The sequence below is a fragment of the Podarcis muralis genome, chromosome 16, assembly GCF_964188315.1.
Source record: "Podarcis muralis chromosome 16, rPodMur119.hap1.1, whole genome shotgun sequence".
NCBI lineage: Eukaryota > Metazoa > Chordata > Lepidosauria > Squamata > Lacertidae > Podarcis > Podarcis muralis.
This window is the reverse complement of record NC_135670.1, coordinates 11,699,436-11,725,779: the sequence shown is the minus strand read 5'-3', so window position 1 is coordinate 11,725,779 and position 26,344 is coordinate 11,699,436. Positions and strand designations below refer to the sequence as shown.

At 48.7% G+C, this 26,344-nt stretch overlaps 2 protein-coding genes across 4 annotated transcripts in view; both read right to left on the bottom strand.

Annotated features, from left to right (window-relative positions):
- Window positions 1–218: 218 nt before the first annotated feature.
- On the bottom strand, window positions 219–10,026 carry LOC114587213 (calmodulin-1). The gene is made up of 6 exons (XM_028711241.2): window positions 9,776–10,026; window positions 7,123–7,153; window positions 5,902–6,045; window positions 4,523–4,629; window positions 2,842–2,977; window positions 219–874 (listed from the first exon to the last, which is right to left on the bottom strand). Exons 1-6 carry the CDS (start codon window positions 9,776–9,778, stop codon window positions 846–848), a joined length of 450 nt encoding a protein of 149 aa, XP_028567074.1. The 5' UTR covers window positions 9,779–10,026; the 3' UTR covers window positions 219–845.
- A 1,875-nt stretch (window positions 10,027–11,901) lies between these two features.
- SLC3A2 (solute carrier family 3 member 2) overlaps window positions 11,902–26,344 on the bottom strand; it is a 24,548-nt gene continuing 10,105 nt past the window's right edge. Inside the window, exons 1-10 of one of the 3 annotated variants that reach the window (XM_028710646.2) lie at window positions 25,493–25,614; window positions 24,211–24,672; window positions 21,133–21,306; window positions 20,742–20,842; window positions 18,371–18,439; window positions 17,945–18,009; window positions 16,583–16,787; window positions 15,787–15,930; window positions 13,977–14,087; window positions 11,902–12,968 (exon numbers count right to left, since the gene is read on the bottom strand). In XM_028710646.2, the coding sequence (XP_028566479.2) occupies window positions 12,621–12,968; window positions 13,977–14,087; window positions 15,787–15,930; window positions 16,583–16,787; window positions 17,945–18,009; window positions 18,371–18,439; window positions 20,742–20,842; window positions 21,133–21,306; window positions 24,211–24,664 (1,671 nt within the window). In that variant the 5' untranslated portion in view covers window positions 24,665–24,672; window positions 25,493–25,614 and the 3' untranslated portion in view covers window positions 11,902–12,620. Of the gene's footprint in view, window positions 12,969–13,976; window positions 14,088–15,786; window positions 15,931–16,582; window positions 16,788–17,944; window positions 18,010–18,370; window positions 18,440–20,741; window positions 20,843–21,132; window positions 21,307–24,210; window positions 24,673–25,402; window positions 25,615–26,344 lie in introns of those variants that run through there. The other 2 variants (XM_028710644.2, XM_028710642.2) reach the window with 2 other exon arrangements.

The following is a 26,344-nucleotide window of genomic DNA, read 5'->3' as shown; positions in this document are numbered from 1 at the left end:
CAGCCCCTGTGATGATTCACACAAGGTGGGAAGCTTGTGAGAAAATGCTATTCTCTAGTTTCTGGGAAGACAAGAATGAAAAGGGATCTGTGGAGCTCTTTGCATGGGAAGGGGATCTCTACAGAGATCTGTTTCCAAGCCGGTGAGAGGAATAGATGATGCAGCCTATTGCCTTGAAAGAGCAAACTGTCTTTAGACAAAGCACGCTGGGCCCACCCTTTTGAAACACACAGACTTTATTCAAAAGAAGAAAAAGAAACCGTACACCAACTGGAATGGAACAGAATCATTCCCTGAAGCCACTGGAAGGTAAGGGAAGAGAGGGTAGGGCACGGCAATTATTAAGAGGTTTAACAGTTACAATATACCCAAGATATGCAGATATTCCCAGGAAGACAACTGCAGATGGCGGAAGGAGGCACTCAGCTGAACAAAACAGTCCATGGATGCAGGGGTTACACGCTAACTGGGGTGTGGCCTTTGGAGAGGGATGGAGCGCAGGCACAAGGCAGCGGTGGAGCCAAGGGTGGAGAGGCGCCTTCACTACGGCAGCCCCTCTCCACCACTGGGCCACCCACAATGCTAGGAGTTGGGCCTTGCGTCGCTTCTCCTGGCCAGGGCTCTCCATTGGCTTCCTGCCATCCCAGCTGTACCCACCGCGGGCACAAGCATGTAAACCAAGAGGGAGGGGGAAGAGACAGCAGAGAATGGCCACAAACCGCTAAAGCATCAATGGAGGCGTTGAGTGCCAGACAGACAGGAGGAGCTGGAGAAGATTTCTATGGTAAGCAGACAAGTCCTTCCATTCTGCACAGGGAAAGGGAAAGGGGTGGCCGCTGCTTCTCTTATTTGGCAGTCATCATCTGTACAAACTCTAGAGGAGCAAAGGAGACAGGAAAGGGAAGTAAATCAAGACATTCAAGAGGCAGGCACCTTTCCAAACATATCCTCCTACCAATGAATTTTAAAAGATAAAAATAAAGGATTTATTTTTTTAAGTGCTTACCTAGGGTTGCCATAGGTCTGGATTTTCCAAGACACATCCAGACATATGGCAGTGCTCAAAAACGGCTTTTTGTGATTTTGCCCAAAAAGCTTAACAACTTTGGCACGGAAAGAAAGCAAGTATATTTTGATAGGCTTCGATTCTGAAAAGCTGTGCTTGCTACTGTTAATGGTAAGGGGGGAAAGTGTCAGGAGACTTCATAGTGCTACTCAGATGTTTGGGAAGACATCAGTCATTTTGGTACTATGGATGAACTTGCAAGGCATCTCTACCAGGAGATAGAATTTGACAAAGATGACCCAGCTTGGCACAAATATCTGCACCACTGATGTTGGAGTGGTTGCCATCAGTGAGCGCTCTGTGTAGATCCATACAGTGGGCGGTAAGTGCCTCTTCTGGTAGCTTGTAAAGGATGTACAAGTATCCCCATGGACTCCTGCAAAATTCCAGCTGCTCAAGTCACTCTTCAGCTGATACGTGAGCAGGGTCAACAAAAGTACAGATCCCCCGTTTGAAGATTCCTTTTGGGCTACTGCACTCATCGTGAATCCAACCCTCATATTCACAATGAAATACTCAATAATGAGATTAGAGGCCAATCTACCCTTACTCTGGGCCCGGGGGATTTTGCCAGCCTGGTTACCTCATTCCAACAAATGGCCTACTTCTGGTAGCTGCGGAGTGATGGAGCTCAGGGAGGGGGACTTGCAGCCCCAGCCATTGTGTGTGCTGAACGTGATGAAGAATAGAGGCCTAAACCTCCACAAGGCTTTCCTGCGAGAGCAGCAGAGAGGAGGCCAGCAGCAAATCAAACCAGAAGAGATGTAAGCTCCGGGAAGCAGAAAGAAGCTCCACCGGAAGGGGTTTGGAATTTGGAGGAGGTTCTCTGGAGAAGCACAAGCTAAACCCTATTCCATTATCCCCACAAACTTAAGCACATCTCTCAGGCATTTGATCCCAGGGCAAGGAGGTGTTGCAGGCAAGGATTCTCCCATGTAGTCGGTGCATGCAACAATTGTTTCCTATGGCCCTGGTGGCCCCTGACTTCATACACACATGTATTGGTCTTTGTAGCACAGGCAAACCACACCTGCCCAAGTCCCCATAAGCCCTGTGAGCAGCCCTGCAAAACTGACCATGGGGGAGGGGCACAAAGAAGACTCTTCTCGCCCAGGGCACTATTTGTCCCAGGGCCAGAGTCTGCCCTTTCATCATCATCATTATTATCCATTATTATTATTATTTCTATTTATATACCGCCCTTTATCCAGAGACCCTGGGGCAGAACATAACATAACATACAGCTTAACAATAAAATAACCATAGTAACAATCCCCCCACATTTAACAGGTCATAGATTATTTAATGGATGATGGCCTGGGAAAAGAGGAATGTTTTCACCTGGCACCTAAAGATATGTAATGACGGCGCCAGGCAAGCCTCTCTGGGGAGAGCATTCCATCGGCGGGGAGCCACCACAGAAAAGGCCCGTTCTTGTGTTGTCACTTTCTGAAGGTCTCGGGGAGGGGGATATAGAAAAGGGCCCCAGATAACAAGTGCAGGGTCCAGGTTGGTTTGCATGGGGAGAGGCAGTCCTTAAGATATTGAGATCCTGAGCCATGTAAGGCTTTATGGGTCAAAACCATCACTTAAAAAAATTTATGAGGTTCTTGGGGCTTTTTTAAAGATCTACACAAGTTTCTAGCGTCCATGTTTCTAAACAAATCTCTGAAAATTATGTGGGCCATAATTCCTGAGCAAGACCCATTGAAACAAAGATGACTTGCCCAAGAGGATGGAGGCTCTGTGATGCCACCGCATCCAACTCCCCTCACCTTCATAATTGACTTGTCCATCCCCATCTATGTCAGCTTCCCGGATCATTTCGTCAACTTCTTCATCCGTCAGCTTTTCGCCTAAGTTGGTCATGACATGACGCAGCTCCGCAGCACTGATGTAGCCGTTGCCATCCTGTGTGTGGAACCAGGAAAGGGAGAGAGGCAGAGGACGTCGACACCCATAATAACCTATTACTCCATCCACAACTGGCTTGTCCATCCTCCCCATAAAGCAAATTAATGCACTTTGAAAGAAACATCAAGAAGAAGCACAGATGCATGTGACTATTTATGCAAGGAGAGAATGTGGCTGTGCGGTGGTCCTTCTTGCTGGCCACTGTAAGAACAGGATGCTGGAACAGGTGGACCTTTGACCTGATCCAACAGAAAGGCTCTTCCTCTGTTCTTAACTCCCACACTTCAGACACTGATCCTTTCCGCTGTGGCCATGGAACAATACTTCCACACAAGCTACACGGCTTCTAACCCAGTTATTTTCTCTCTCCTTCCACTTTTATTCCTCTGTAAAGATGTTTTCTTCCTTGAAGAGACCCTTTCTCCACTCCTCTCTACAAATTTACAGTTGATTCTAAGTTATTCTTTAACTATTTGCAGATTTGTTTTGTTTTGACATTTTCTCCAGACAATTTTCTCTCAAATTGCAAAGAAGGGAGGGGGAACATGTGTGATAACCCGGGGAACAGATTCCTCATGTCCTAGCCAGTTGGCCAAGTGACCTGGATTCAGATGGAAGTGGAGTTCTTGCCCAAGGGCTTATTTGGTGCCCAGAATAAAACCTAAAGCGACTCAATGAGACTGAACGCGTGTGAGGAACGTTACTGCACTCACCGAAAGGCTGCACTTCACAAAGGAGCCTAGGAAGCACTTAATACTCCATCCCCAGTTCACACAGAGTATCAGCCAGGCCTGCTGGCTTCACTGTTCACAGTGAACCAACTGCATCTCTAGTAGGACACCAAACCATCCTCTGTAGTAGAAGAGGGAGGATCATAATGGCCGACACTAAGGGGAAATGCTTTTACCACTTTTTGCCGCCAGTAGTTCCTAGGAAAAGTGTTCAGAAATTTTCAATCTTTGGCTAAAAAGCAGCAGTTTCTATTGTACAACCTTTCCCCAGTCATTGGAATAATTTTGCTTCAAAGAAAAACAAGGCGGCAAAGCTAAAAGGGCAGAGAGACTATAAAACCTCTGTGAAAGTGTTGCTCCCAACCAGGAAGAATGGCAGCTAGACAGCAAGAAAGCTGGTGTTAGTTTTACTGTTCTAGCTATAGGACTGAGGTGACCTAACAAACTTTTGGCATTCAGGTTCAGCTGAAAAATTCCTGCCCTTGGGCTCCTTGAAATCTCTTTCTAAGCCCATCCTGAGGCCTTGGAATTAGAGTCTCATATGCTGGGATACAGCAGAACCTTTGGCTCATGTTGCTGAACTACAACTCCCACCAGCCCCAGCAAGCATTGCCAATGATGGGAGTTGTAGTTCAGCAACATCTGGAGGGCCAAAGGATCCCCACACCTGGGATAAACATCTCTCCTGCTGTAGGCCATCTACTGGAGAAAAGGGCTGCGGAGCATGTGCAGAATGCCACTAGTCCCACTAGTGAACAAGTTGTGTAGAATCCTAGCAAACGTCTTTTTGTCATTAAATCAGCTCCCCTACCTTGTCAAAGACTCGGAAGGCCTCACGAATCTCCTCCTCGCTGTCTGTGTCCTTCATCTTCCGAGCCATCATAGTGAGGAATTCTGGGAAATCGATGGTGCCATTCCCTGGAGAAGGGTCAGCTCTTTAGTGCTGTGCCTAAAAGACTGCTGCTGAGATCACCTGTGTAGCAACATGGAAGTCTTGTCCGCTGGTCTGCCCTCCCGCCTAGCAGGGCCAATACTTTTCAAGGGAACAATGGCTACTGGAAACGCTTTCCTCTTCCCCCTGGACGGGGCAACAATGGCTTTGCCAGACACCAGAGTGGGTGGAGAAACCCAGTTTCAGGTGTGTGTTCAAGTAACTGAGGGGAATAAGGGGAAAGGGCCATGTAAGTGCTGGATAGGCCCTGCTCTCTTTAGGAAGGAGCCACAACCTTCCATGAATGCACTTGGCTTATCCTCAAGCTGGGAAGGCAGCTAAGGGAGTTCACCCATGAAGAACTCGGGCAGGAACCCAGTTGGATGGTGGGTGAATAATCAGTCCAGAGGGTGGCAAACCCCTGCAGCCAAGCCAGGCTGTACTTTCACTAGAATCAGCCTGTGAGTTCAAGAAGGCAACTCCTCACCTTCCTGCCCAGGTTTCAACAGCACACCAAGGACAGCTTGCTGTCGCTTTCACCCAAAAGGCTGCTGTGGACCCAGCATCCTCCAAATGTTCACTTCCATCTTCTACTTTGGCTCTGACCGATTAGGACTGGGGCTTATGCATCTTGTAGGATGCAACTACTGTTACCCAAACCTGAGACCTTCCGCTAGGGCAAGTTAGGTAAAGGTAAAGGGACCCCTGACCATTAGGTCCAGCCATGGCAGACTCTGGGGTTGCGGCGATCATCTCGCTTTATTGGCCGAGGGAGCCGGCGTACAGCTTCCGGGTCATGTGGCCAGCATGACTAAGCCGCTTCTGCAAACCAGAGCAGTGCACGGAAACGCCGTTTACCTTCCTGCTGGAGTGGTACCTATTTATCTACTTGCTCTTTGACGTGCTTTCGGACTGCTAGGTTGGCAGGAGCAGGGACCGAGCAACGGGAGCTCACCCCATCACGGGGATTCAAACCGCCGACCTTCTGATCGGCAAGTCCTAGGCTCTGTGGTTTAGCCCACAGTGCCACCCGCGTCCCTCAGCTAGGGCAAGTTACAAAGACTAAAATAAATGTGTCAATTTCCCACCTGCACCACCTAATTGGCCAAAGAAACGAGACAATCCTAACTGGAGGGCCAATCCTCCAGTTCCAGCACTGTTCCAATCCAATCCAATACCTGTTCCAGTTCCAATCCAATACCTGTTCCAGCACTACCCCATTTCCCACCCGTCCCCAGAGTCTTGAGTGCCCAGCTCACCATCAGCATCCACCTCATTGATCATGTCTTGCAATTCTGCCTCAGTGGGGTTCTGCCCCAGGGAGCGCATGACGGTGCCAAGCTCCTTGGTGGTGATGGTGCCATCGCCATCCTTGTCAAAGAGGGAGAAGGCCTCTTTGAACTCTGAAAGAGGCAGGGAAGAGAGATAGCTCAGGGCCAGATATTACCCCCTCCAACCCAAGTCCCAGCCCCCAAACTCAGAAAGGAAACCAGAAAGGAAAGGGGCTAGCTGAGTACATTTGTAACCTCCTCCTAAACCCAGTTATCACCTTGGCAGGTATGGAGAGGGGAAGGACTACCCAGGCTGTGTTTGGGGGAAGAACGCAAATATTCTCCCATGCAGGTTATCCAAGTCTTGCTGGGGGATTGTTGTTGTTTAGTCGTTTAGTTGTGTCCGACTCTTCGTGACCCCATGGACCAGAGCATGCCAGGCACCTCTGTCTTCCACTACCTCCCGCAGTTTGGTCAAACTCATGCTGGTAACCTCAAAAACACTATCCAACCATCTCGTCCTCTGTCGTCCCCTTCTCCTTGTGCCCTCCATCTTTCCCAACCTCAGTGTCTTCTCCAAGGAGTCTTCTCTTCTCATGAGGTGGCCAAAGTACTGGAGCCTCAGCTTCAGGATCTGTCCTTCCAGTGAGCACTCCGGGCTGATTTCCTTAAGAATGGATGCGTTTGATCTTCTTGCAGTCCATGGGACTCTCAAGAGTCTTCTCCAGCATCAGAATTCAAAAGCATCAATTCTTCGGTGATCAGCCGAAGAATGGGGGATAGAACCGCCCTAATGCATCAGCCCTTAAAAGATCCTGGGCCCAAACACCCAGTACTGTTTTAATAGCATTTTTTCAGGACGCAGCGACATCAGCATGCTCCTCCCCTCCCTTCAAGGTACACTCAGCTGGCTTTAAGGGTTTAAATCAGTAGGGCAGAGGTCAAGCAGTATTCAGAGAAGTACTTTTGAGAAAGGACATTACACATGCTCCTCTTTTACACAGGAAAGGAGCAAAGGCTGGGAGATTGTGAGGCAGTGAGTTTAGCTAGGACGTTCAGGGCCAAGCTAGAGTTTGGATGGAGGACCAAGTCCAGCACCAACTGCTGGCTCTCTTGACATTTATGCCACACAACTGGTACCATCAAACCCTTTAGATTTTGACAGATGCTGCCAATGTTCCTGTCCCCAGGAGCAAGATAATTTCTCACCTGCTATTTGCTCCTCTGTCAGCTGATCAGCCTGCAGGAAGGCCATGGAGAATGGTGAGGGAGGAGAGAGAAAATCAGTAAGTTTTGCAGGTCTCACCTTCCTGGTCCATGACAGCTGCACCCCATTTATTTTTCTTTCTCTCTTTCTCTCTCTCACGCACACACACACACACTCATTGACTTCTGAACTCAGTGCAGTTGTTGCCTCCGCTCTCTCCCAAAGACTCACATCTGAACTCAAACAAAGTAGACTTATTGACTAAGAACAGAACACTCCCCACAGGCCTGCCTTATATAGGAAGCTGCCTTATGCTTACTTGGACCATTTGTCCATCAAGCTCAGGACTGTCAACACTGATTGTCAGCAGTTCATCAGGATTTCAGCTTGGGGTCTCTCCTGCCCTTCCTGGAGATTGAAGCTGGGACCTTCTGCATGCAAAGCAGGTGTTCTTCCCAAGGTACAGTCCATCAACTTCAGCCTTCAGGAAGGGTAACATGAGGCCACCAGCTCCTCTCTGACTCTCTTCTCCACGCATCCTGTACTGCTTCCAAACTTGGATGGGCTCCTGCCACCTATGGTTCCCACCTCACCTACTTCAAGTTCTCCTAACCCTTCCTTATGTAGCCTTATCACATGCACCAAGTTCCTGTGTCAATAACCCATTTTAGATTGTTAGCATTTTTCTATTTATAACCAACATTTATGGTGGTTTACAAAGCAGTATAAGCACAAAAACAGGAGAGAGGGAGATCTCTGCCCTTAGAAGGCTACAATCTACGTTTTCACACTCGGAGGACACAACAGAGCTTGGGAACATGTGCCCCTCCCCTCTTCATCAGAAGGTAGGTGACCAACATCACACCAAACCCTTCAATGTTTTCCTTTTATAATCATAAGGGGAGTTTTTAATCCTCTCTCAGGGAAGCGCCTCTTTCCAGTTTCTCAACTGTCTTTCCACTAATTCTTTATTTAATGGAAACCACATGAGGGAAGAGGGAGAACAAACACAGATCCTCCCTCCTGTCTGCTCATACTGTATCTCCCAACCCCATCATCTGTCTTGGGATTCACCCCTGCTCCCTTTATATTTCCATTCTCAATCTGTGCAAGGCTTTAGGTAAGGGCTGTAGCTCAGTGGAAGAGCACCTCCTTTGCATGCAAAAGGTCCCTGGTTGAAGGCCCAGCATCTCCAGGCTGGGCTGGGGAGCACTTCTGCCAGAAAACCCAGAGAGCCACTGAGCAAGATGGACCAATGATCTGGATCTCTACAAAGCACATTATTTTGCATTTTTAAAACACTGATTTACTATCCACTCCTCACAATAAAGTCCAATGTTCCTATGCATCCTCACTTTGAAATATACCCTTGTCTATATATTGTCATTATCTCATTTTTAAACTTGAGATGCCTTAAGCACAGTCATTCTCTCAAGCATGCACGTAACTCCTTGAAGGGTGTGTCCTCCACTTCTTATTCTCACACCCTCTTGCATGCACAAGCCTCTTTTCTCCCCCATCAGGTGTCCACTATCATTTCTCTTTCTCAGCAGTTCAAGTGCCCTCAAAATGAGGTTTTCTAGTCACACAACAGAATCTCCTTTTAAAGGCACCCCCTTTCCTATCCACCTGCTCTGAATTTTGCAAATTATGTTCTTCCCATTTCAAGACAGGCAAACCCCTTTTTCATATTCTCTCATCACATCACCCTCCTTCTTCAGGAGTTTTCTTCCCAATGCTCCATCTTTTATCAACTGCCTCTTAGCTGAGCACCCCACTTTTGGGGGAATATGAGGAACCCCAACTATCCCAGTATCCACACTTTTATCAAATCCCCCCTTATTTAAGGGATCCTCTTCTCAGCACCCCAACCTTTATAAATCTCTCTCTGCCAGTGCTGCATACTTTTATGAGCCCATTCCAAGAAGACTTCCACCTTCATTTTTAAGGGGAGGGTGTTCCACAGGTGCAGCTGTTTTTGAGGCGATTCCTCTCTTGACTCCTCCCGCTTTTGGGGAGAAGTTAAAAGATTCCCCTTAGACTTCATCACCCCCACATCCTTTGCAGAGGGAGGGGAAAGCTGGCCATATACAGCTTTTTCTTCCTCTACACCCATCTCCTATTAACCCATCCACTTCCAGCTCCTCAAACCCCCAACATGGGTAAAAATAAAAAATGGGGGGTGGGAGGAGGAAAGACACTTTGAACCCCTCCCACTTCTTCACCTTCATAAGCTTCCACCCTATAATATGCCATCATTGGTGGGATGTCCCAGCCCCCCTCCCTGTGACCCAGTAATATGATAAAAGCCACAAAGGCCCCCATCTTCCGTCCCCATCAGACATCGGAGCACCCCCCCCCCCCATTAACCCAACTCCACGCACATCATATTTGGGGGATAGGATGTGAATCCTAAAAACCTTATTTATCTTGAACCTGACCATGGGAAGATCTCCATGGTGGAAGACCCCTCCCCAACACAGACATCTTCATTTTGGAGAGGGTCCCCTCCCCATATAGCCCTCCATTGAGAAAAGGGGCCTGACCCCCTTAAGACGCCACACTGCGGGGGGGGGGCAGGTCGAGACCCCCCTCCTCACATGACCTCCCTCTTCGCCCCCTCCCCATTTAAGCCCCCCTCCCTCCCTCGCTCACCATGGTGACGTGGGGGAGGGGAAGCGGCGCTGCGACCTCTCGGCTCCTGGCTGGCGTCCGTCTCCCTCCACCCGGGGCTGAGTCGTCGCCGTTGCCCCGCTCGCGCAAGCGCTCTCGCTCGCCCTCTTCTTCCTCCTCTTCTTCTTCCTCTGCTCTAACGGCAAGCGCCGAACGTTACTTCCCGGGCCCCGCGCGCACGCGCATTCCCCTCCCTCCGGCGAGCCCCCGGCAACCGCGGCCGCAGCAATAGGAAAGGCGGCCCTTTAAATAACCCCCGGGCCCGCCCCCTCCGCAGTCACGTGCGCCGCCGCCCGACGTCCCATTGGCCTAGCCTCACCTGCATTGCGTCAGGGGAGGCAGCTTAAAGGGGAAGCCGCGAGGAAATAGGGCGTGTTGTGAGCCGGGGAGGAGGAGGGGGCGGGAATGTAAATAAGTGGGTTACGGGGAAGAGGAAGTTGGGGAGGGGAGAGGAATGGTGTCGGCGGTATTTTTTAGAGGGTGATTAAAGGGGAGGTGGAAATCTGGGGGGGGGGCACACAAGTAAAAGGGAAGCTTTACTTAAAAGAGATGGCTGGGTGTGATAATTCCTATTTAGGACTGCTGGGAGCATATGAATGAATGAACCAATCTTTATTTGCGTCAGCCATCGGCCATAGCAATAAAACAGCAAGGCGATATACAAAGAATAGAAATAAAAAGTCGATTATATAAAATGCATTTTAGGGTTTTGAATCAATAGTCAACTACTGGATCTTATTCTAATTGCCCCAGCTAAAAACCTTGCAACCTTTGCTGTCACCTGCTCATCTTGATCTGACAAGAGAAAGGGCACTGTGGCAGTGGCTGGGCAACCAGAAATGGACAATAAAAGAGGGGCGATAACCTCATTCCTCAAGTCTTTGAGTGCAAGCCAGAAGTCATGTTAAACTGTCCTGTACTCCTTTGTCAGTTTACTGCAGGGCTGGGGGCCTTGTAGCCCTCCAGGTGCTGCTGAACTACAACTCCCATCATGCTTCCCCATTAGTCTTGGGGGCTCATGGGAGTTGGAGTCCAACATCTGGAGGGCTCCCAGCAAAGGTCCTCCCCATCCTTTTTGAAGGGTTTTGAAATTCCAAGGAATTTCACAGATTGTATTTTTAAATACCTAACTCACAAAATTAAATGAGTTGGCAGTAACAAGAAGCACATTTGAGTATCATGTGTGAAGGGTACATAGGCAGGCACTGTAGAGACAAATACCCAAACTCAACATGTTAACAACTCTTCACACGCATTCAATAGTTTCTTTTTCAGGAATAATTCATACACATCCCACTTCTTGTGGAAAAGAGTGTAAGTTATGTAGTGTACCCAAAACCCCAATCCTCTACACAGCATTGTCTGTGGCCCCCAAGCACCAGCCTGCTAGTATCCACATTATTATTCATTACTCTTTAATTGCTGAGTCAGAGCCCACTACCAACTCACAAGCTGGTCTCAGGTGGGTCGCAATAAAATAAATGAGCATCAGCAGTACTGTATTACCCCCATATATCTATGGTGAAAAGAAAAATCCCTGCCTGCTTGTTTCAGTTAAAGATGGGTCCCATGTCAGAAAAGGTTGAAAGCTACCGTAACCTATGTTTACAGCTGTAAATATGGGTTTTGAAAAAGCAAAAGAAAACCTAAAACTGTGTCACAGCCTGAGGCCATCAAAGCATAACGAAAAATGAATACCATTCCTACAAACACTTTAAAAAAAATCTTAAGATATAAAATTTATATTTCATAAAGAGCTGGGTCACTCCTCAGGGAAAGACTTCTTAAACCAAAACATTCAGTTGGCAACTAGCCATCAAGACACTTAGGTGCCTGTCTAATTTTGGCTGATAATTGATTCCAGATTGCTGGTTTCCAGTACAATCTAAGCATGCGTTACTCTCAGTGGTGACCCATCTGAACAGCACATGTACCCTTAAGTAACCTGGTCCCAAGCTGTTGAGGGGGGTAAGTCTAGGCCAGTTGCCATACTTCTACCCCTGCCACTGACGACTGTGCTGTTGAATGAGTTGGGATTTACCAGGGGAATTGAAAGAGGCTGTGTGCACATGCATAAACACTACCATTCTGAACAGAAACCACAAGAGTCAGCAGAGAGAAATTTATTAAACTCATTCCATACCAGTTCACAACAGTTTTGGCAAACAAGACAGGCACACGAACAGGACAGGCTCGCGCCTGCAGTAATATTCATTCCACAAAGTTAAGTACAGAGGCTTAGAAGGAGCTGGGGCATGTAGTTTGGACAAAAACATATAACTTTACTTGTCAGTTCTCAAGGAAGAAAGTTGCCCAGCCAAATGACAAGCACACACACCATGTGGAAATGATATTCAAAACTGGAGCTGTGGACAGTCTGTTCACGCACATGACATGTTAGTGTATCCGGTGGTGGTGGGGACATTAAGCTCTACACCACGGGTGAGGGACCCCCACAGCCCTCCAGATGTTATTGAACTACAACTCCCATCCTACCCAACAACTGGCCACCCTGGCTAAGGATCATGGGAGTCGGAGTTCAACAACATCCTGAGGGTCCACCTATTCCCCCCTCCTACTATAAAAAGTTTCTTTTTTCCAGATACTGGCAGGTCAAGGAATGTACAAGGAGTGAAGGAATTAGGGGAGCAGAGGGAGAGAAGAGACAGGTGTTAAAAAAATTCAGGTGATACAGGAGAGAGTAAGATCAGAATGCTGTGAAAACTGCGCCCTTTCAAGAATTCAGAGGCTGCTCCTTTCCAAAGACAGTTGCACAGACCCTGCTCTTTTGCTCCTCCCTGTCAGGTTGGGGGAGCCACAAGTCAAACTAGGCCACATACGGGAAACTGAGCAGGAGCCCTTCCGAGGGAGCCAGCTTGAGTTCCCGTACACTCAGCTGTTTCTTCTCCTCCGTGGGCTGCGTGCTGAGCTCCACTGTGACTTGGTCTGGGAGGGGAGGGGACGTCACTATGGAGATGGTCTGGTCCCTGGGAGCAAAGTTGAGGACCACTAGGTAGCGCTTGTTCTGGTCCCAGACCCGCAGGTAGGCAAAGACACTCGGGTTGCTGGTTTCAGCCTCTGTGTATTCGCCGTGAAGGAGGGAGCGCTCCTTCCCCCGCAGCTCGCTCAGCTGCTTGAAGAACGACAAGACCGAAGCCGGGTCGCTGTTCTGTGACTGCAGGGATTGTGCAGAAGGGGTAGGGGAAGAGAGAGAGAGGGGAGAGAGACAGAGAGGAGAGAGTGGTTATTCCTTAACCACTTCTCGCGTTACCGGCGTTAAAAATCTAAAAACTGCTTAGCGATTAAGGCTGCATACACACCATAAACTTAAAGCGCAAGCACACAGAAATCCTGGGAACTGCAGTTTGCTAGGGGCACTGCTGGGAATTGTAGCTCTGTGTGTGTTAAACTACAGCTCCCAGGATTATTGCAGGGAGGAAGGTGAATGTGCTTTAAATGTATGGTTTGTATGCAGCATAAACTTCTGCCTACCAGACACTGGGGGCAAGCAGCAAGGGAAAGCTCTCCCGCTCAATGGTGACTGTAAGGGAGGCCTTTCAGGCAGAAGTCCAGGGCCCCAATTCAGCAGAATGAGCAAGGAGGAGCCCCAAACACAGCAGGGCCAGATTTTCCCAGTTTTGAGGTAAGTGAAGGCATGGGCAGACATCAGCACCAGAGGCCCTCCATGCTGGACCGTTAAGTCCAGAGTCTAAAAATGACCTAACTGGCACCAGCGGTCTATACCACACTGGGCTTGGCTCCTGAGTTATCTGGCTGGACTTTGTCTGGAGAAGAATGGGAACCAAGGAGACTGCCTTGCCCCAAGGTTCAATCCCCAGCCCCTGCAGGAAGGCTGGGAATGCCGCATGCCTCAAAACCTGGAGAGCTGCTGCCAGTCAGTGTGGGCAATACAAAGCCAGATAAACCAATGACCAAACTCAGTACAAGACAGTCTTTCTGATGTTCCTATGACAAGAGCCTTCATGCCCTGCTGGTGAGCTTCATGGGAGCGTCTGGCTGACCAGTTAGAAGCAGGATGCTAGGCTAGATGGAGTTTTGGTTGGCATTAAGCTGATAATTTTGGGGATATATTTATTTGTGACATGCTGGCATGTGTCCTCATATAATTTACAAATTACTGGCAAGAGCCACCCACATTTCTCCCATCACTCCTGCAACTCACCTGTACAGTGACATTGCTGGCTGCTGTGTTAACCTGCTGCTGATTTGCTTTCGAAAATCCAAAGTTTGCTGAATTATCCCACTGCATACGAATGACACTGGAGGCTGCAGGCTGGAGGAAGAAAAGAACCTACTGTTAGCATGGCTGCAACTTGGGGGGGGGGGGGGTGTCAGAAAAAAAACAAGACCCATCACACACGACCCATTGCAGCACCTTAAAAACCACCACCACCACCAGTGTTTTGCAGGAAGAAATCTGAATTTCCAAGTCTAAAAACCACAATGCAAATATAAGTAACGTTTTTGTCCATTAAATTTGCCCAGATTCCATGCTGCCCCCGGAGGCTTGACACATTATAAAAAAACAAAAGTTTGCATTTCTGCATGTGATGCGGGATGGAATATGATGGCTATGTTCTCTATCCACTGTGAAAGGCAGTATCTGGGAATCAAGCCTGGGGAGAGTATTACAGCTGCGCTCAGGCACTGCTTGAGAGCTTTCCATAAGAGCATCCGGTTGGGCTGCTTAAGAAGAGAATGCTAGACCAGGTGGGATTTTGGCATGATCCAGCGGGGTTCTTCTTATGTGGTGGGGAGGATACCACTGGGCCAGATCTGATCCCCTAAAACAGAGAGGGGGAATCTGTGCTCCACAGATTACAACTCCCAAAATCCCTGACAATCAACCAAGCTGACCAGCGCTGATGGCCCTTATCTCTGATTTACCCTTCTGTAAGTGCATTTAATATGTCATCCCTGATTGGCTGAGACATGTGTCCAGAACAGAAGGTGAACCCTGTGGCCTTCCACATGCTGGACTGTAACTCACACTCTCCCTGACCATCGGCCCTGCTGGTTGAGGCTGATGAGAGCTGGGTGTTCAGCAACATCTGAAGGACCACAGTTCCCCATCCCTGCCCTGGCAGCTCCAGCATGTTACAGACTCAGGATCTGCTCCTAGCACCCAGAGCAAGCCTTAAAATGGTCCAACAAATAGATATTGCTGCTTGAGCATCCGCCCACAGAGCAGCTGGCTGTTGTTTGTGCACCTCCTGCATGGAGCCATGGGAACTCCGGAAACAGCAGGCCCCTTTGCAAGGCATTTGTTGTGCTGCCAAGATTTTTGTTTTCATAAAGTGAAAACTACAATCCTTTGGCAAGAACTGGGTTATCCAGCAGCAGGGGCCAAGGAATGCCTCTCCTGCACGTCTGTGGGGGGGCATTGAAGCTCCTGGCACCTTTCAATTCTCCCCATGCTCTCCCCACAATAATAACTTTCTCTGGTTTCTCTCCAGTCTTCAAAAACAGTGCGCCCACATTTACATGCCTATGGCTGATGAAGAGGCAGGTGCCTTTCCACTGGGCTGCCTTGTATAGAATCAGACCATTGGCCCATCTAGCTTCCTGAAACCACCAGACAGAAGAACCGAAAACTTGCCTCCGCTGCTGTATCTCCTCAGCCTCATTGACCCTTCCTGCTCCCACGCACCCTTTGCAAAACAACAACAGACCAAACAGACCTTGCTGCCTGAAGCAAAGGACATGCAGGTTCCTTGCACAGACTAGTGCTTACATCTTACTTAGAACTACAGGGTGTTGCCTTATATACAGAGTCTAACCGTTGGGTCCATTGAGTTCAGTATTATCTACAATGACTGGCGGCAGCTCTCCAGGGTTTCAGGTGGGGGGAAATTGCCAGCCCTACCCAGACGCAGAGAACCGAACCTGCCTGTGATGTACACACTCTACCCCACCCTATCTGCCCCTCCACCCATCAGCAAAGCACCCAGACCCTGACGTCGCACCCTTACCTGTCCCGGCAGGTCCCGCAGCCCGATCTCATCTCCGTAGTCCGTGAAGGGCGTCCCTGGCAGCGTGTAGAGCAGCAGGTGGAAGAGGCGAAGGAGAGGCTCGCCCATCGGAGAGGCCAAGTGGCCAATGTCAGGTCTTCCCACCTGCAGGAAGAGGACAGACAGTCAGCATCCAATCAAGCTTGGGTTAGAATGGGGCCATTGGAGCAGCAGCAGCAGAGCTGTGTGGTCTATGCCTGCAAATGTCCCTCCTTCCTCTGCCTGCTCACCTTCAATTCACCCGTGGTCCCCTTGCATTTAACTCACGCGATTTCAGCCATACGTGGCTGAAGGGCCGATGGTTGAAATTCCGCGAGGCAAATGCAAGCAGGGCAGGCAACTGAAGAACTCTTTTTTCCACTGGGCTTTCCCAACAGGGGCCAGCCACATCTCTCTCTCTCTCTCTCTCTCTCTCTCTCTCTCTCTCTCTCTCTCTCTCTCACACTCACACACACACACACACACACACACACACACACACACACCCCTTCATCCAGGCCTGTGCAGAGCTTGTCTGAGGCCTGGGGGTGGGAGTTTCGTGATAATAACACTGTAAACTCAAACAAAAAAGCAGCCACTCCCTGGCAGGGGCCCCAAGCCAGCTTAGCCCTTTGAGGGCTGCGGCAAGTGTACCCAGCTGCCCTCACCATCTGCACAAGACTGCTTCTGGCCACAAACGGCGGCCCACCACTCCCCTTGCTCTCTTTCACCCACAAACACACACGTATGCAGACGCAACCACAGAGTTGCCACTCACACTCCAACTGGGCCACTTGTCTCCAGCTTCTTGGATGTACTGGCGTATCATCTTGGCAGCTGCTTCCCCTCGTGTGCTGTCTTCTTGGCTGCCTGTCACCAGCCCCAGGAGGTACGGGCTGCTCAGCAGATCCACGCCTGTGGTCTCGTTGAGGAGGGAGAAGATGCCCTCGGCATCCTGCCTGCGTGTCACTGCAATGAGCACCCTGAAGAGAGAGAGATGGAGATCAGTGGAGGCTGGTTCATTAGGACAAGTGGAGCACTTGCCCCATCGATCTCAGTCTGCCCTCAGCCAACCCCCACCTGCCTCCTTTCCTGCCTACAACCAGTCTGGGATGGGGGTGGCCCTGCCTCTCACCTTCCTCCTCCTCAGTCTCAGTGTTGCCCTTGTAGAAATCAGCAGGAAGGGCAAACTAGAATTAGGTGGCTGTGCCTGTGATTGGCTCTGGCTACGCCTCCTGCTACTCACCACCAGCCAATGGGCACCAGCCACTGCTGAGAGGTGGCTCAAACGAGGCAGCTGAGTGACATCAAGCTGACACAAGCCATGGGCCAAGAACAGCACAATTAATTTTACTGTGCTTTCTTATTTCTATTACATAAGTATATTTTGATGCTTCTTGTATCCCACCTTTCCTCCAAGGAGCTCAGGGCAGCATACTTGGGCGTCCCCATTTTGTCTGCACAACAACCTTGCGAGGTAGGTTAGGCTGAGAGACAGTGACTGGTCCCAGGTCACCCCGTGAGCTTCATGGCTGAGTGGGGATTTGAACCTTGATTTTTCTTCCAAGTCATAATCCAACAACTACACCATGTTTAGAAGCTGGGTTTTTTTGCTTTTTGCTTTTTAAATGGAATATGGATCGAATAGGCCTGGGGTTGTCATGTCTTCAGTAAAAGCTCAGAAGCCACTGGGGCTTTCCCGGGGCCCTGTACGGCATCTTAGTCCTCACTCATAGGAACCAACTCCTAGGAGCTGAGGGGTCTTCGGCACCCCCAGAAAAATATTTGAGGGGACCAGGCCCCCTCAAAGTTGATGGGGATTGCCATTCAAATGGTGTCCGTGCACCACATCACGTGATCAATTATGCACATGATCAGTATTAGGCCCCCCCAATATTTTATTCAAATTGGCACTCCTGTCTTCACTCATTATTAGCAAAAAGCATAATTTTAAAAAGTTAAGAGAAAATGGGGGGCAAGGGGTGGAAATGGCAGAAGGATAGTTTGCTTTGGCACAGATTTATCAACTTGATTTTTGTTTTCTTATGTAAGTCACTATGTTTATGTAGCACAGCTTGGGAGCTTAAAGGAGGAGGAGGGGATCAGAATAGGAAGCTGTGCATCTTAGGGGGGTGCCTACCTGGTGTGGTCGTCCACACTGTATTCTTCTGTCAGGTTCTTCCACTCACTCAGGATTTGGGTGTCCTGAGGAAATAACATGATCGGCAAGTGAGATAGATGCACGCTGAGGGCAGGAACTTCAAGCTCCACCCCACAACCACTATCCCAAACAGGAAGGAATGCAGGAAGTGGCCTTATATCTACTCTGACCTTCTGCATGCAAAGCAGATGTCCTGCCACTGAGCTTCCACTCTGTACAACCCAAAAGTCCCTCCCCCTGTAAGAGAAAACAACCTCCATATATCTGACAAGAGGAGGCCACCGCTCTTTAATACCAGCTCACAAGGGAATTCACTTTGTCCCTTAAGCGCTCGTGCCCTGAACTGGAATGGGTGGGGAGAAGGATGAACCAATGGAGATTGGTTGGGATGGGCTCACCACGTACATTTAAATGCTCCACGCCCCCGATCTGGATCCCAGAGACACCTTCCTCCAGCCAGAATGTAATTGCTTCCTGAGGGATGGAAAGGGAAAAAACAGGACCAGACAAGCAGTTAGTCCTCAAGGGTGACTAAAAAAAAATCCCAAATCATGTTGTGTTGGTTGATTCCTCCCTCTCGGTCCCTGCTAATTAGCCTTTGGTGAATTTAGTTTTATTTAGGTTACAAGGAAATACGCCCACCTGCTATAAGGAACAAGGGTGTTGATTCACATTAAGGAGGCCATTGCTCAGACCCCTCCCTCAACCATGCAGGCTGCTGTTTCAGCCTACCTTACGGGATTGTTGCAAGGCCAGTAATGCTATGTGCACTGCCCCAAGTTGCTTGAGAAATGGCTATATGTGACCAATTACAGGTTTGTTTAGTTTTTAAATTCGATCTAAAGTATTTAGACTCAGACTAGTTAGCTCTGTTGGTCAGAGCGTGGTGCTGATAACGCCAGAAAGACATATCGAAGTTTGTTTGGCAGGGCAAAAAGCCAAGAATAAAATTTAAGACATTAACAGATGCAAAAGATAGAGGGGGTTTTGCCCTGCCGGACTTAAGACTTTACTATGAATCAGCAGCGTTTTGCTGGTTGAAAGACTGGCTGCTCCTCGAGAATACAGACATTTTGGATCTTGAAGGATTTGATAACAGATTTGGTTGGCATGCATATATATGGTATGACAAGGTAAAAGTGCACAAAGGTTTTAAGAACCATATGGTGAGGAAAGCTTTGTATAATGTTTGGATAAGGTATAAAGATCTGTTTGAAAGTAGAACCCCTAGGTGGCTGTCACCAATGGAGGCAAAAGAGGTGAAAAAATTGAATATGGGTTCTAATTGGCCTAAATATTCTGAAATCATAGAACAAGATGGTGAAAAAGTAAAATTGCAGAGTTTCGAGAAGCTGAAGTTTAAGGTGAGAGATTGGCTACATTATCGACAGATAAATGAAGTATTTAAACAGGACAGAAAGAAAGGCTTCCAAGTGGAGAAGTCAAAACTAGAAACAGAACTGTTAGAACCCAATACTAAAAATTTGTCAAGAATGTACAACTTGCTGTTGAAATGGAATACCCAAGATGAAATGGTGAAATCTAGTATGATTAAATGGGCACAGGATATGGGGCATGACATTGAGCTTGCTGACTGGGAGCAGTTATGGACCACTGGTGTTAAATTCACGGCATGTAATGCCTTAAGAGAAAACATTATGAAAATGATCTACAGGTGGTACATGACTCCGGCTAAGTTAGCAAAGATCTATCATCTGCCCAACAACAAGTGTTGGAAATGCAATGAAACGGAGGGAACCTTCTATCACCTTTGGTGGACCTGCCCGAAGATTAAGGCTTTCTGGGAAATGATCTATAATGAAATTAAAAAAGTTCTGAAGAGAACCTTTATTAAAAAACCAGAAGCCTTTCTCTTGGGCATGGTGGGCCAAATGGTGCCAAAGAAGGATAGGACATTTTTTATGTATGCCACAACAGCAGCAAGAATCCTTCTAGCAAAGTATTGGAAGACGCAAGATTTACCCACGTTGGAAGAATGGCAGACGAAGGTGATTGACTATATGGGACTGGCAGAGATGACTGGCAGAATTCGAGACCGGGGGAAAGAGGCGGTGGATGAAGATTGGAACAAATTCAAAGTTTATCTTAAAAACTGTTGTAATTTGGAAAATTAGGGGCTCAGGGTAATAAGAGATAAAGAACTACAGTTGTATTAATAACTTATGGAAGTTAAATTTATGAAATATAAACAAGTTTATTACGAAAGGGTTGCTGAAAAATCTTGAAACAAGAATGCAGAAAAGGGGTGGTACGGGGAAGTCAATTTTGTGTTTGTTTATGTTTTTGCTTTGTTTCTTTCTTACTTATGAAAAACTAATAAAAATTTATTTAAAAAAAAAAAAAAGATAACGCCAAGGTCGCAGGTTCAAACCCTGTATGGGCCACCTGCATAGTCCTGCATTGCAGGGGTTGGACTAGATGACCCTTGGGGTCCCTTCCAGCGCTACAATTCTATGGTGTTTAATGTTTGGTGCTTTATTGCAGTTTTATATCATTTGTTGGAAGCCGCCCAAAGTGGCTGGGGCAACCCAGTCAGATGGGTGGCATATGAATAATAAATTATTAATTATTATTATTATTCTATAAATCAGATGGGGGAGAACCTTAGACCTGGGGGGTGGGCAAGCAAGCAGCAACTCTCCTCACCTGTGATACCCAGGCACAGGTGTAAAGAAATTCCTCCCCATCACCACCCAAAAAAGGTGGCAACCTTAAGATCTTCCCAATGCTCCACTGTGTGCTTTTCCTCCCTCACCTTCATTTTGTCCTGCAAATCCTTGTTAAGACTGAACTCCTGGCTGAACCAAGGCGACTGGCTACGATAGTTGGGGGTCAGATCCAAAACCACCTTCAAGCCTGAAAGAGAGAGGCAAGGCACATCACAAGTCAGAAAGGTGACTCCTAGAACTTCTCCAGAGACCTCTTGCTGGCACTGCAGCCAGGGATATAATAGCAAGATCCTGGCTGATGGATCAGGCCAAAGCCCAGCATCCTCTTGTCACGGTGGCCAAACAGATTCCTTAAAAAGGAAGCCACCAAGCAGGATTTGAGCACAACAGCACCTCTCCTCCCTTGCAATTCCCAGAAACTGGCATTCAGGGGCAGAGCAACAGCTAGTAGCCATTGTGGTTACGCTTGGCCCTTACTTTTTTTCTTCGCCACCTGCAGGACTTCCCGGAACTCATCCAGCGTCCCATATCTTTTGTCGATGTCTTTGAGGTTGGTTCCAGCCTGGTCGTTTTCAGGATTGACGTGGAGAGGTCCAATCACCAAACCTTTCACTTTGAGTTTACTTAAATAATCCATTTGCTGCTTCAGACCTGGAGTGACAGGAAGACAGCAAAGGTGTTATTGGCGGGGAGGGGGAATAAAGGTTGGGCTGCCAGTGCAGTAAGAGAGTGGATCCCCTGCTCAATGCTAGCTCCAGAGATGATGTAGGACTCAGCCAGCAGAGTTAACAGCCCAACTATGCCCACAGACTTAACAAGCCAAGTTCGGAGGATCAAATCCTGACTTTACAAGCCAGAATATGCACGCGCACTGTGGCTCCTTGGCACGAACTTTGCCCCTCCTTTTGTGTGAGCAAGGGACTCAAGCCAGGAACCATAGTTTCCTGTTACATCCAAACTGGGAAACATTGGCTTACACAAATCATAGCTTGTTTGGAAGATGCTAGCCACGGTTCCCAGTTTGCACAGAGCAAGGAAGCCATGCTTAAGTGAAGTTTCTCAGTTTGCTTCACAGTCTGCAACAGAGCACAGCAGTTGTGTGCAACGGAAACATAATGAGTAAATCAATCAGTAAATCAATCAATCAATCAATCAATCAATCAAGTAGAGCCTTCCAGCCCTCAGTGCTGTAGAGACAAACTTGAAAATTATATGAGCCAATAGTTATACAATGGTTTCCCAAGTCCTCCTTAGTGTCAATTTGGAACTTTCTGTTGTTAAGATTTAAAAGGCCAGGGAATTTAACAGGGCTGAGGAGGAGGAGGAGGACTATTAGAGGCATTATAGAGGACTATACGCTGCCTCCCTTGGCCAGTAAAGTGAGATGAGCACCGCAACCCCAAGAGTCGTCTGTGACTGGACCTAATGGTCAGGGGTCCCTTTACCTTTAGAGGACCACTGGGAGACCCGGGTTCAAATTATTACTGTGCCATGGAGTTTAGTGGGTGGCCAGGGAGTCCCTCAGTCTAACCTACCTCACAGGGAAGCTGTGAGGGTAAACTTGAGGAAGAGAAAAAGACATGTATGCGACCTTAAGAGTGATGGATTGAGACCCTGGGAGAACAGGGTAAATTCCCACTCAGGAATGGGACTCAGTGGGTGACCTTGAGGGGCCAGTCGCAGTGTCTCTGCCTCAGCTACCTCACAGATTTGTTGTGTTGATAAAAACAGAAACCAGAGAAACAATGCATGTCGCCCTGAGGGCCTGGAAAGTGGCTCTCATATCTCCTCTTGGTCTCCTCTTTACCAGACTAAACATGCCCAATTCCCTCAACTGTTCCTAATAAGGCTTGGTTTCCAGACCCTTGATCATCTTGGTTGCCCTCCTCTGCACATGTTCCAGCTTGCTAATATCATCCTTAAACTGTGGTGCCCAGAACTGGACACAGGACTCCAGGTGTGGTCTGGCCACGGCAGAGCAGAATGGTACCACTATTTGGTTTAATTCGTTTGTTTTTGTTCTTATTTTTCTATTGTAATTTTATGTTGTGAACTGCCCTGAGATCTACAAATGAAGGACAATATATAAACTTTGGTAATAATAAATAATAATAATAATGATGAAGAATCTAAATGTAGTAAGAAGTCTGCTCCCAGCCCAGTTTTGCTTATTTATTCTATTATATTTATTATAAAACATATTAATTAATAACTAGCCTGGGAGCAAACTTCCAATGTTGTGAGGGAGAAAATAAGCCCTTCCTGAGCTTTGGTTGCCCCCCCAACCCCCAAATGCACTTAGAGCTGAGCAAATAAGGACACAGGTTCACACAACCAGCCACGAGGCTCTATCTGCCTGATCTCCAGAGGAAGCAAGGTCAGAGTGAGACAGTGGAGGAAAGGAAGGAAGTGGAGCCCTGCGAATCCTTTACCCAGCCAGCCGCCTCCGGTGCTGAGTCAGCGTCCCGCTGACGTCAGGAACTGATGAAACAAAGGCCGCTGGTTGCTTCAAAGCCGGATAGAACCGGCTGCTTGGCACAGGGAAGTCTGGCTGGTACCAGTCTGTGGATGGGCAGTCAGTAAAGAGGAAGGGGGGGGGTGTGGAGAGGCAGCTGCTAATCACATGTACTCAGAGCACTGCTGAGCGCAGCAAGAAAAGCCCAATAGGGAGATCCTGAACTGCCCAGGAGGCGATTTTCAGAGCCACTGAAGCCTCATTGCGGGACTTGCCTGCAATGACCTTAGCCAGCAACTCTGCATTGAAAAATAGTTGCATTGAAAAATAGTCGTTTTGACTGCAGTGGAGGGGAGAGAGGAATAGGCAGGGTGCATTAAAGGGCAGGCAAGCATAGGTCCCGGGTTATATTCCAGGAACCTTCTCAAGTTTTGTTTACAGCAGATCAGTTACTTCTGAGCAGCAACACCCTGTTAGCCAGCTTGGAGGGCAGATATTCATGATGGGTCGTCCCCCCCCTGCTCCCAGGCATTCAAGGCTGTTGAGTGAAAAGGGAAGAGTCCTTGACTGGCATTCACACAAGCACCTGTGCCCATTAATTACATCACATTACTACTAGGAAGTCTGGACCTGCAAGTCCGCAATAAATTTTCCAAGCCGGGGGGGGGGGGATCAGGTTAGTTTCTGAGCACACAAAAATAAAAATAGTGCTCATACTTGTTGTCTCATGTCTCGGGTTCTACAAAGGCTAGATAATTGCTCTTTTTTTTGGAAAGCTGGGAATTTGGAAACAATGGTATCTCGCTCACCCACCTGAGATGTTCCGATGCTGAGCCACAACCCTTCTAACAGAATGTCCTTAAGAGCATAGGAAGCCGGCTGCTACTGAGTCAGACCACTGGGTCTATGCAGCTTAGTGCTGTCTACACTGACTGGCAGCAGCTTCCCAGAGGTCTCTCTACCTGGAGATGCTGGGGATTGAACCAGAGACCTTCTGAGTGCAAGGCTTTTATTCTTCAGCCGCTGCCTTTTCCTGCAAAGGAATAGCTAGGACTTGTGGGGAGGAGAGACCCCCAAGTCGCCCCCCTTGCAGCACCCACCTGCCAGGTCGCCCACGTTGTCGTCCCCAGAGTCCTGGAACCCTGCCACGTCCTGGATGCGGTAGATGCCGCCTTTCTGCCACCACTCCTGCTTGGGCAGGTCCTTGCAGCGGGGGGCCTGGACGATGATGACGACGGCCCCTGCCAGCATGCCCAGCCAGCCCAGCCAGAAAAGGATGAGGAGCGCCCAGCGGGTGCGCACCCACGTGGGGGTGCCGGCCACCTTGAGCAGCTCTTCTTTGGAGAGCCCAGTGAACTTGGCCACCATGGCGCTTTCCTCCTCCTCCTCCTCGGCCACCTTCACCTTCACGACCCCGTTCTTCTCGCCCAGGCTGCCCGGCGAGCTGGCCAGCGGGGAAGAGGCGTTCATGGGCTGCTTCTCGGTCTCCATCTCGTTGAGCTCCACGTCTTTCATGTCGAGCTCCGTGTCGGGGGTTACACCCGGGGAGGTCATGGTGCCACCTGGGGGAAAGGAAGCAGGCGGTTTGGAAGCGATAGAGGGGGAGCAAAGGGAGCCCCCTTAGTTCACAAGGCCTTTCTGGGGGAAAGGCACTTCTTGACCCAACACACCCGTCTTCCACAGAGACCAGCTTGCCTCTGGGCTACCCTTCCTGGATGAATCCAATAGGCTTGGCCTCCAAACCTATCCTTGGTGCCTGTGCCCCCCCCCTGGGGGCACCAAAAGCCCGTCTAGCTTCCCAGCAGCCACAATGAACAGCTGCACAGAAAACCCTTCGGCAGGCTCAAACCCTAGAACCTCACATTTTAGAAATTTGAGACAAAGTCCATTTTTAAACCTCCTCCAAAAACTGCCTATCTTCCTGGATACTAGTAACCCCCCCTTACAGAGCCCTCTTTAGGAATACCCCCTTATGTATGCCAGAGACTAGACCCCCCCCCAAAAAAAAACCCTCAGCAGCAGTCACTATGCCACCCCTATTAGATCCCTGGGGCCATTAACCCCAAATACATTCCCCTCCCTATTATAAGAGGTGAAATTCACACGCTCTCTAAAGGCAACCCTATGGAGAGGGGAAGGGGGATTTTGAACAGAAAGCTCCTTTTACCGAGGCGTTGCGCTGCCCCCCCCCCCCCGGACCCTATCCACCATTCCCCCCTCCCTATCCACCATCCCCCCCTCCCCGTAATCCAGATCTTCTCTTCTGCCTTTATCCGCTTTCTGGATACCAACTTTAGGAGGTGTATCTAGTGCGTAGAAGCGGGTTGTAAAATCAGGGGAATGGGGAGCGAGGCCGGCAGGTGGGGTCTCTCCAATCTCTACCTGGAACGATCCGGAACTTGGCTCCTCGAGGAAATCCGGTTCGATCCGATTCTGAGCAAAGCCTCGCCGGCCGGCAGCTAAAATAGGCTCGGAGCCTCCGCCCCCGTCCCGCCCTCCCGGCTCCCCCAGGCCGGCGCTTAAGGTGGAACAGAGCTTGCCTCGCCAACCTCACGATGGCGAAGGCGTCTGAGTACGTATCATCATCATCATCATCACCCCGCAACAAAAAATTGGGACAATTAAGTCCATCTCTCTCTCTCTCTCTCTCTTTGCCTCTAAGAACAGCCAGCCAAATGCTTTGGGGGACTCAGGAGAGGCATAGAGGTGCATGGCAGCCCATCTCACTGTTTGTCCCCAGCCAGGCATCTGCTAACTGAGGTATACTGCCTCTGAACCAGGAGGTTCCATCTAAGCTTTCAACCTAAGGGTTGCTTTGCAGGAGGAGACAGCCAACAGGGATGCTGCTAGGCTGGAGATTCTCAAACTCTGGTCCATGGACTACCAGCGGCCAGTGAGCTTCATGCTGGTGATCCACAGCGTTTCTGTGGATTCCAGATTGAAGATGAGGGACAGTACGTCCATCCTATTCAATATCTGTGTCGATTTTTTATTTTGTGGGGGGGGGGTTGCTTTTTTTGTTTCTTATACCATTTATTTCACTGTATCACAATGTTTCTATGAGATTCAAACTTTAATACAGCAAAATGCAAGAAAAAGACGGTTATAAGTTTAGGAGGTCACTCTTGGATGGTTGGTGGCTCTGATTGCCTCTCATGGCATCAAATTCCAAATTAACTATGAGCTGAAATCCTTTCATCTGTTATTCAGCTTTGTTGGCTGTCCCTGAGCTGG

Excerpts from the sequence above, each read along its gene's own strand:
- LOC114587213 (XM_028711241.2), bottom strand. Across the intron at positions 4,630-5,901 it reads CAATGAGGTGGATGCTGATG|GGAATGGCACCATCGATTTC; the intron begins GTGAGCTGGGCA and ends ACCCTTCTCCAG. Across the intron at positions 875-2,841 it reads TGGACAAGTCAATTATGAAG|AGTTTGTACAGATGATGACT; the intron begins GTGAGGGGAGTT and ends TTGCTCCTCTAG.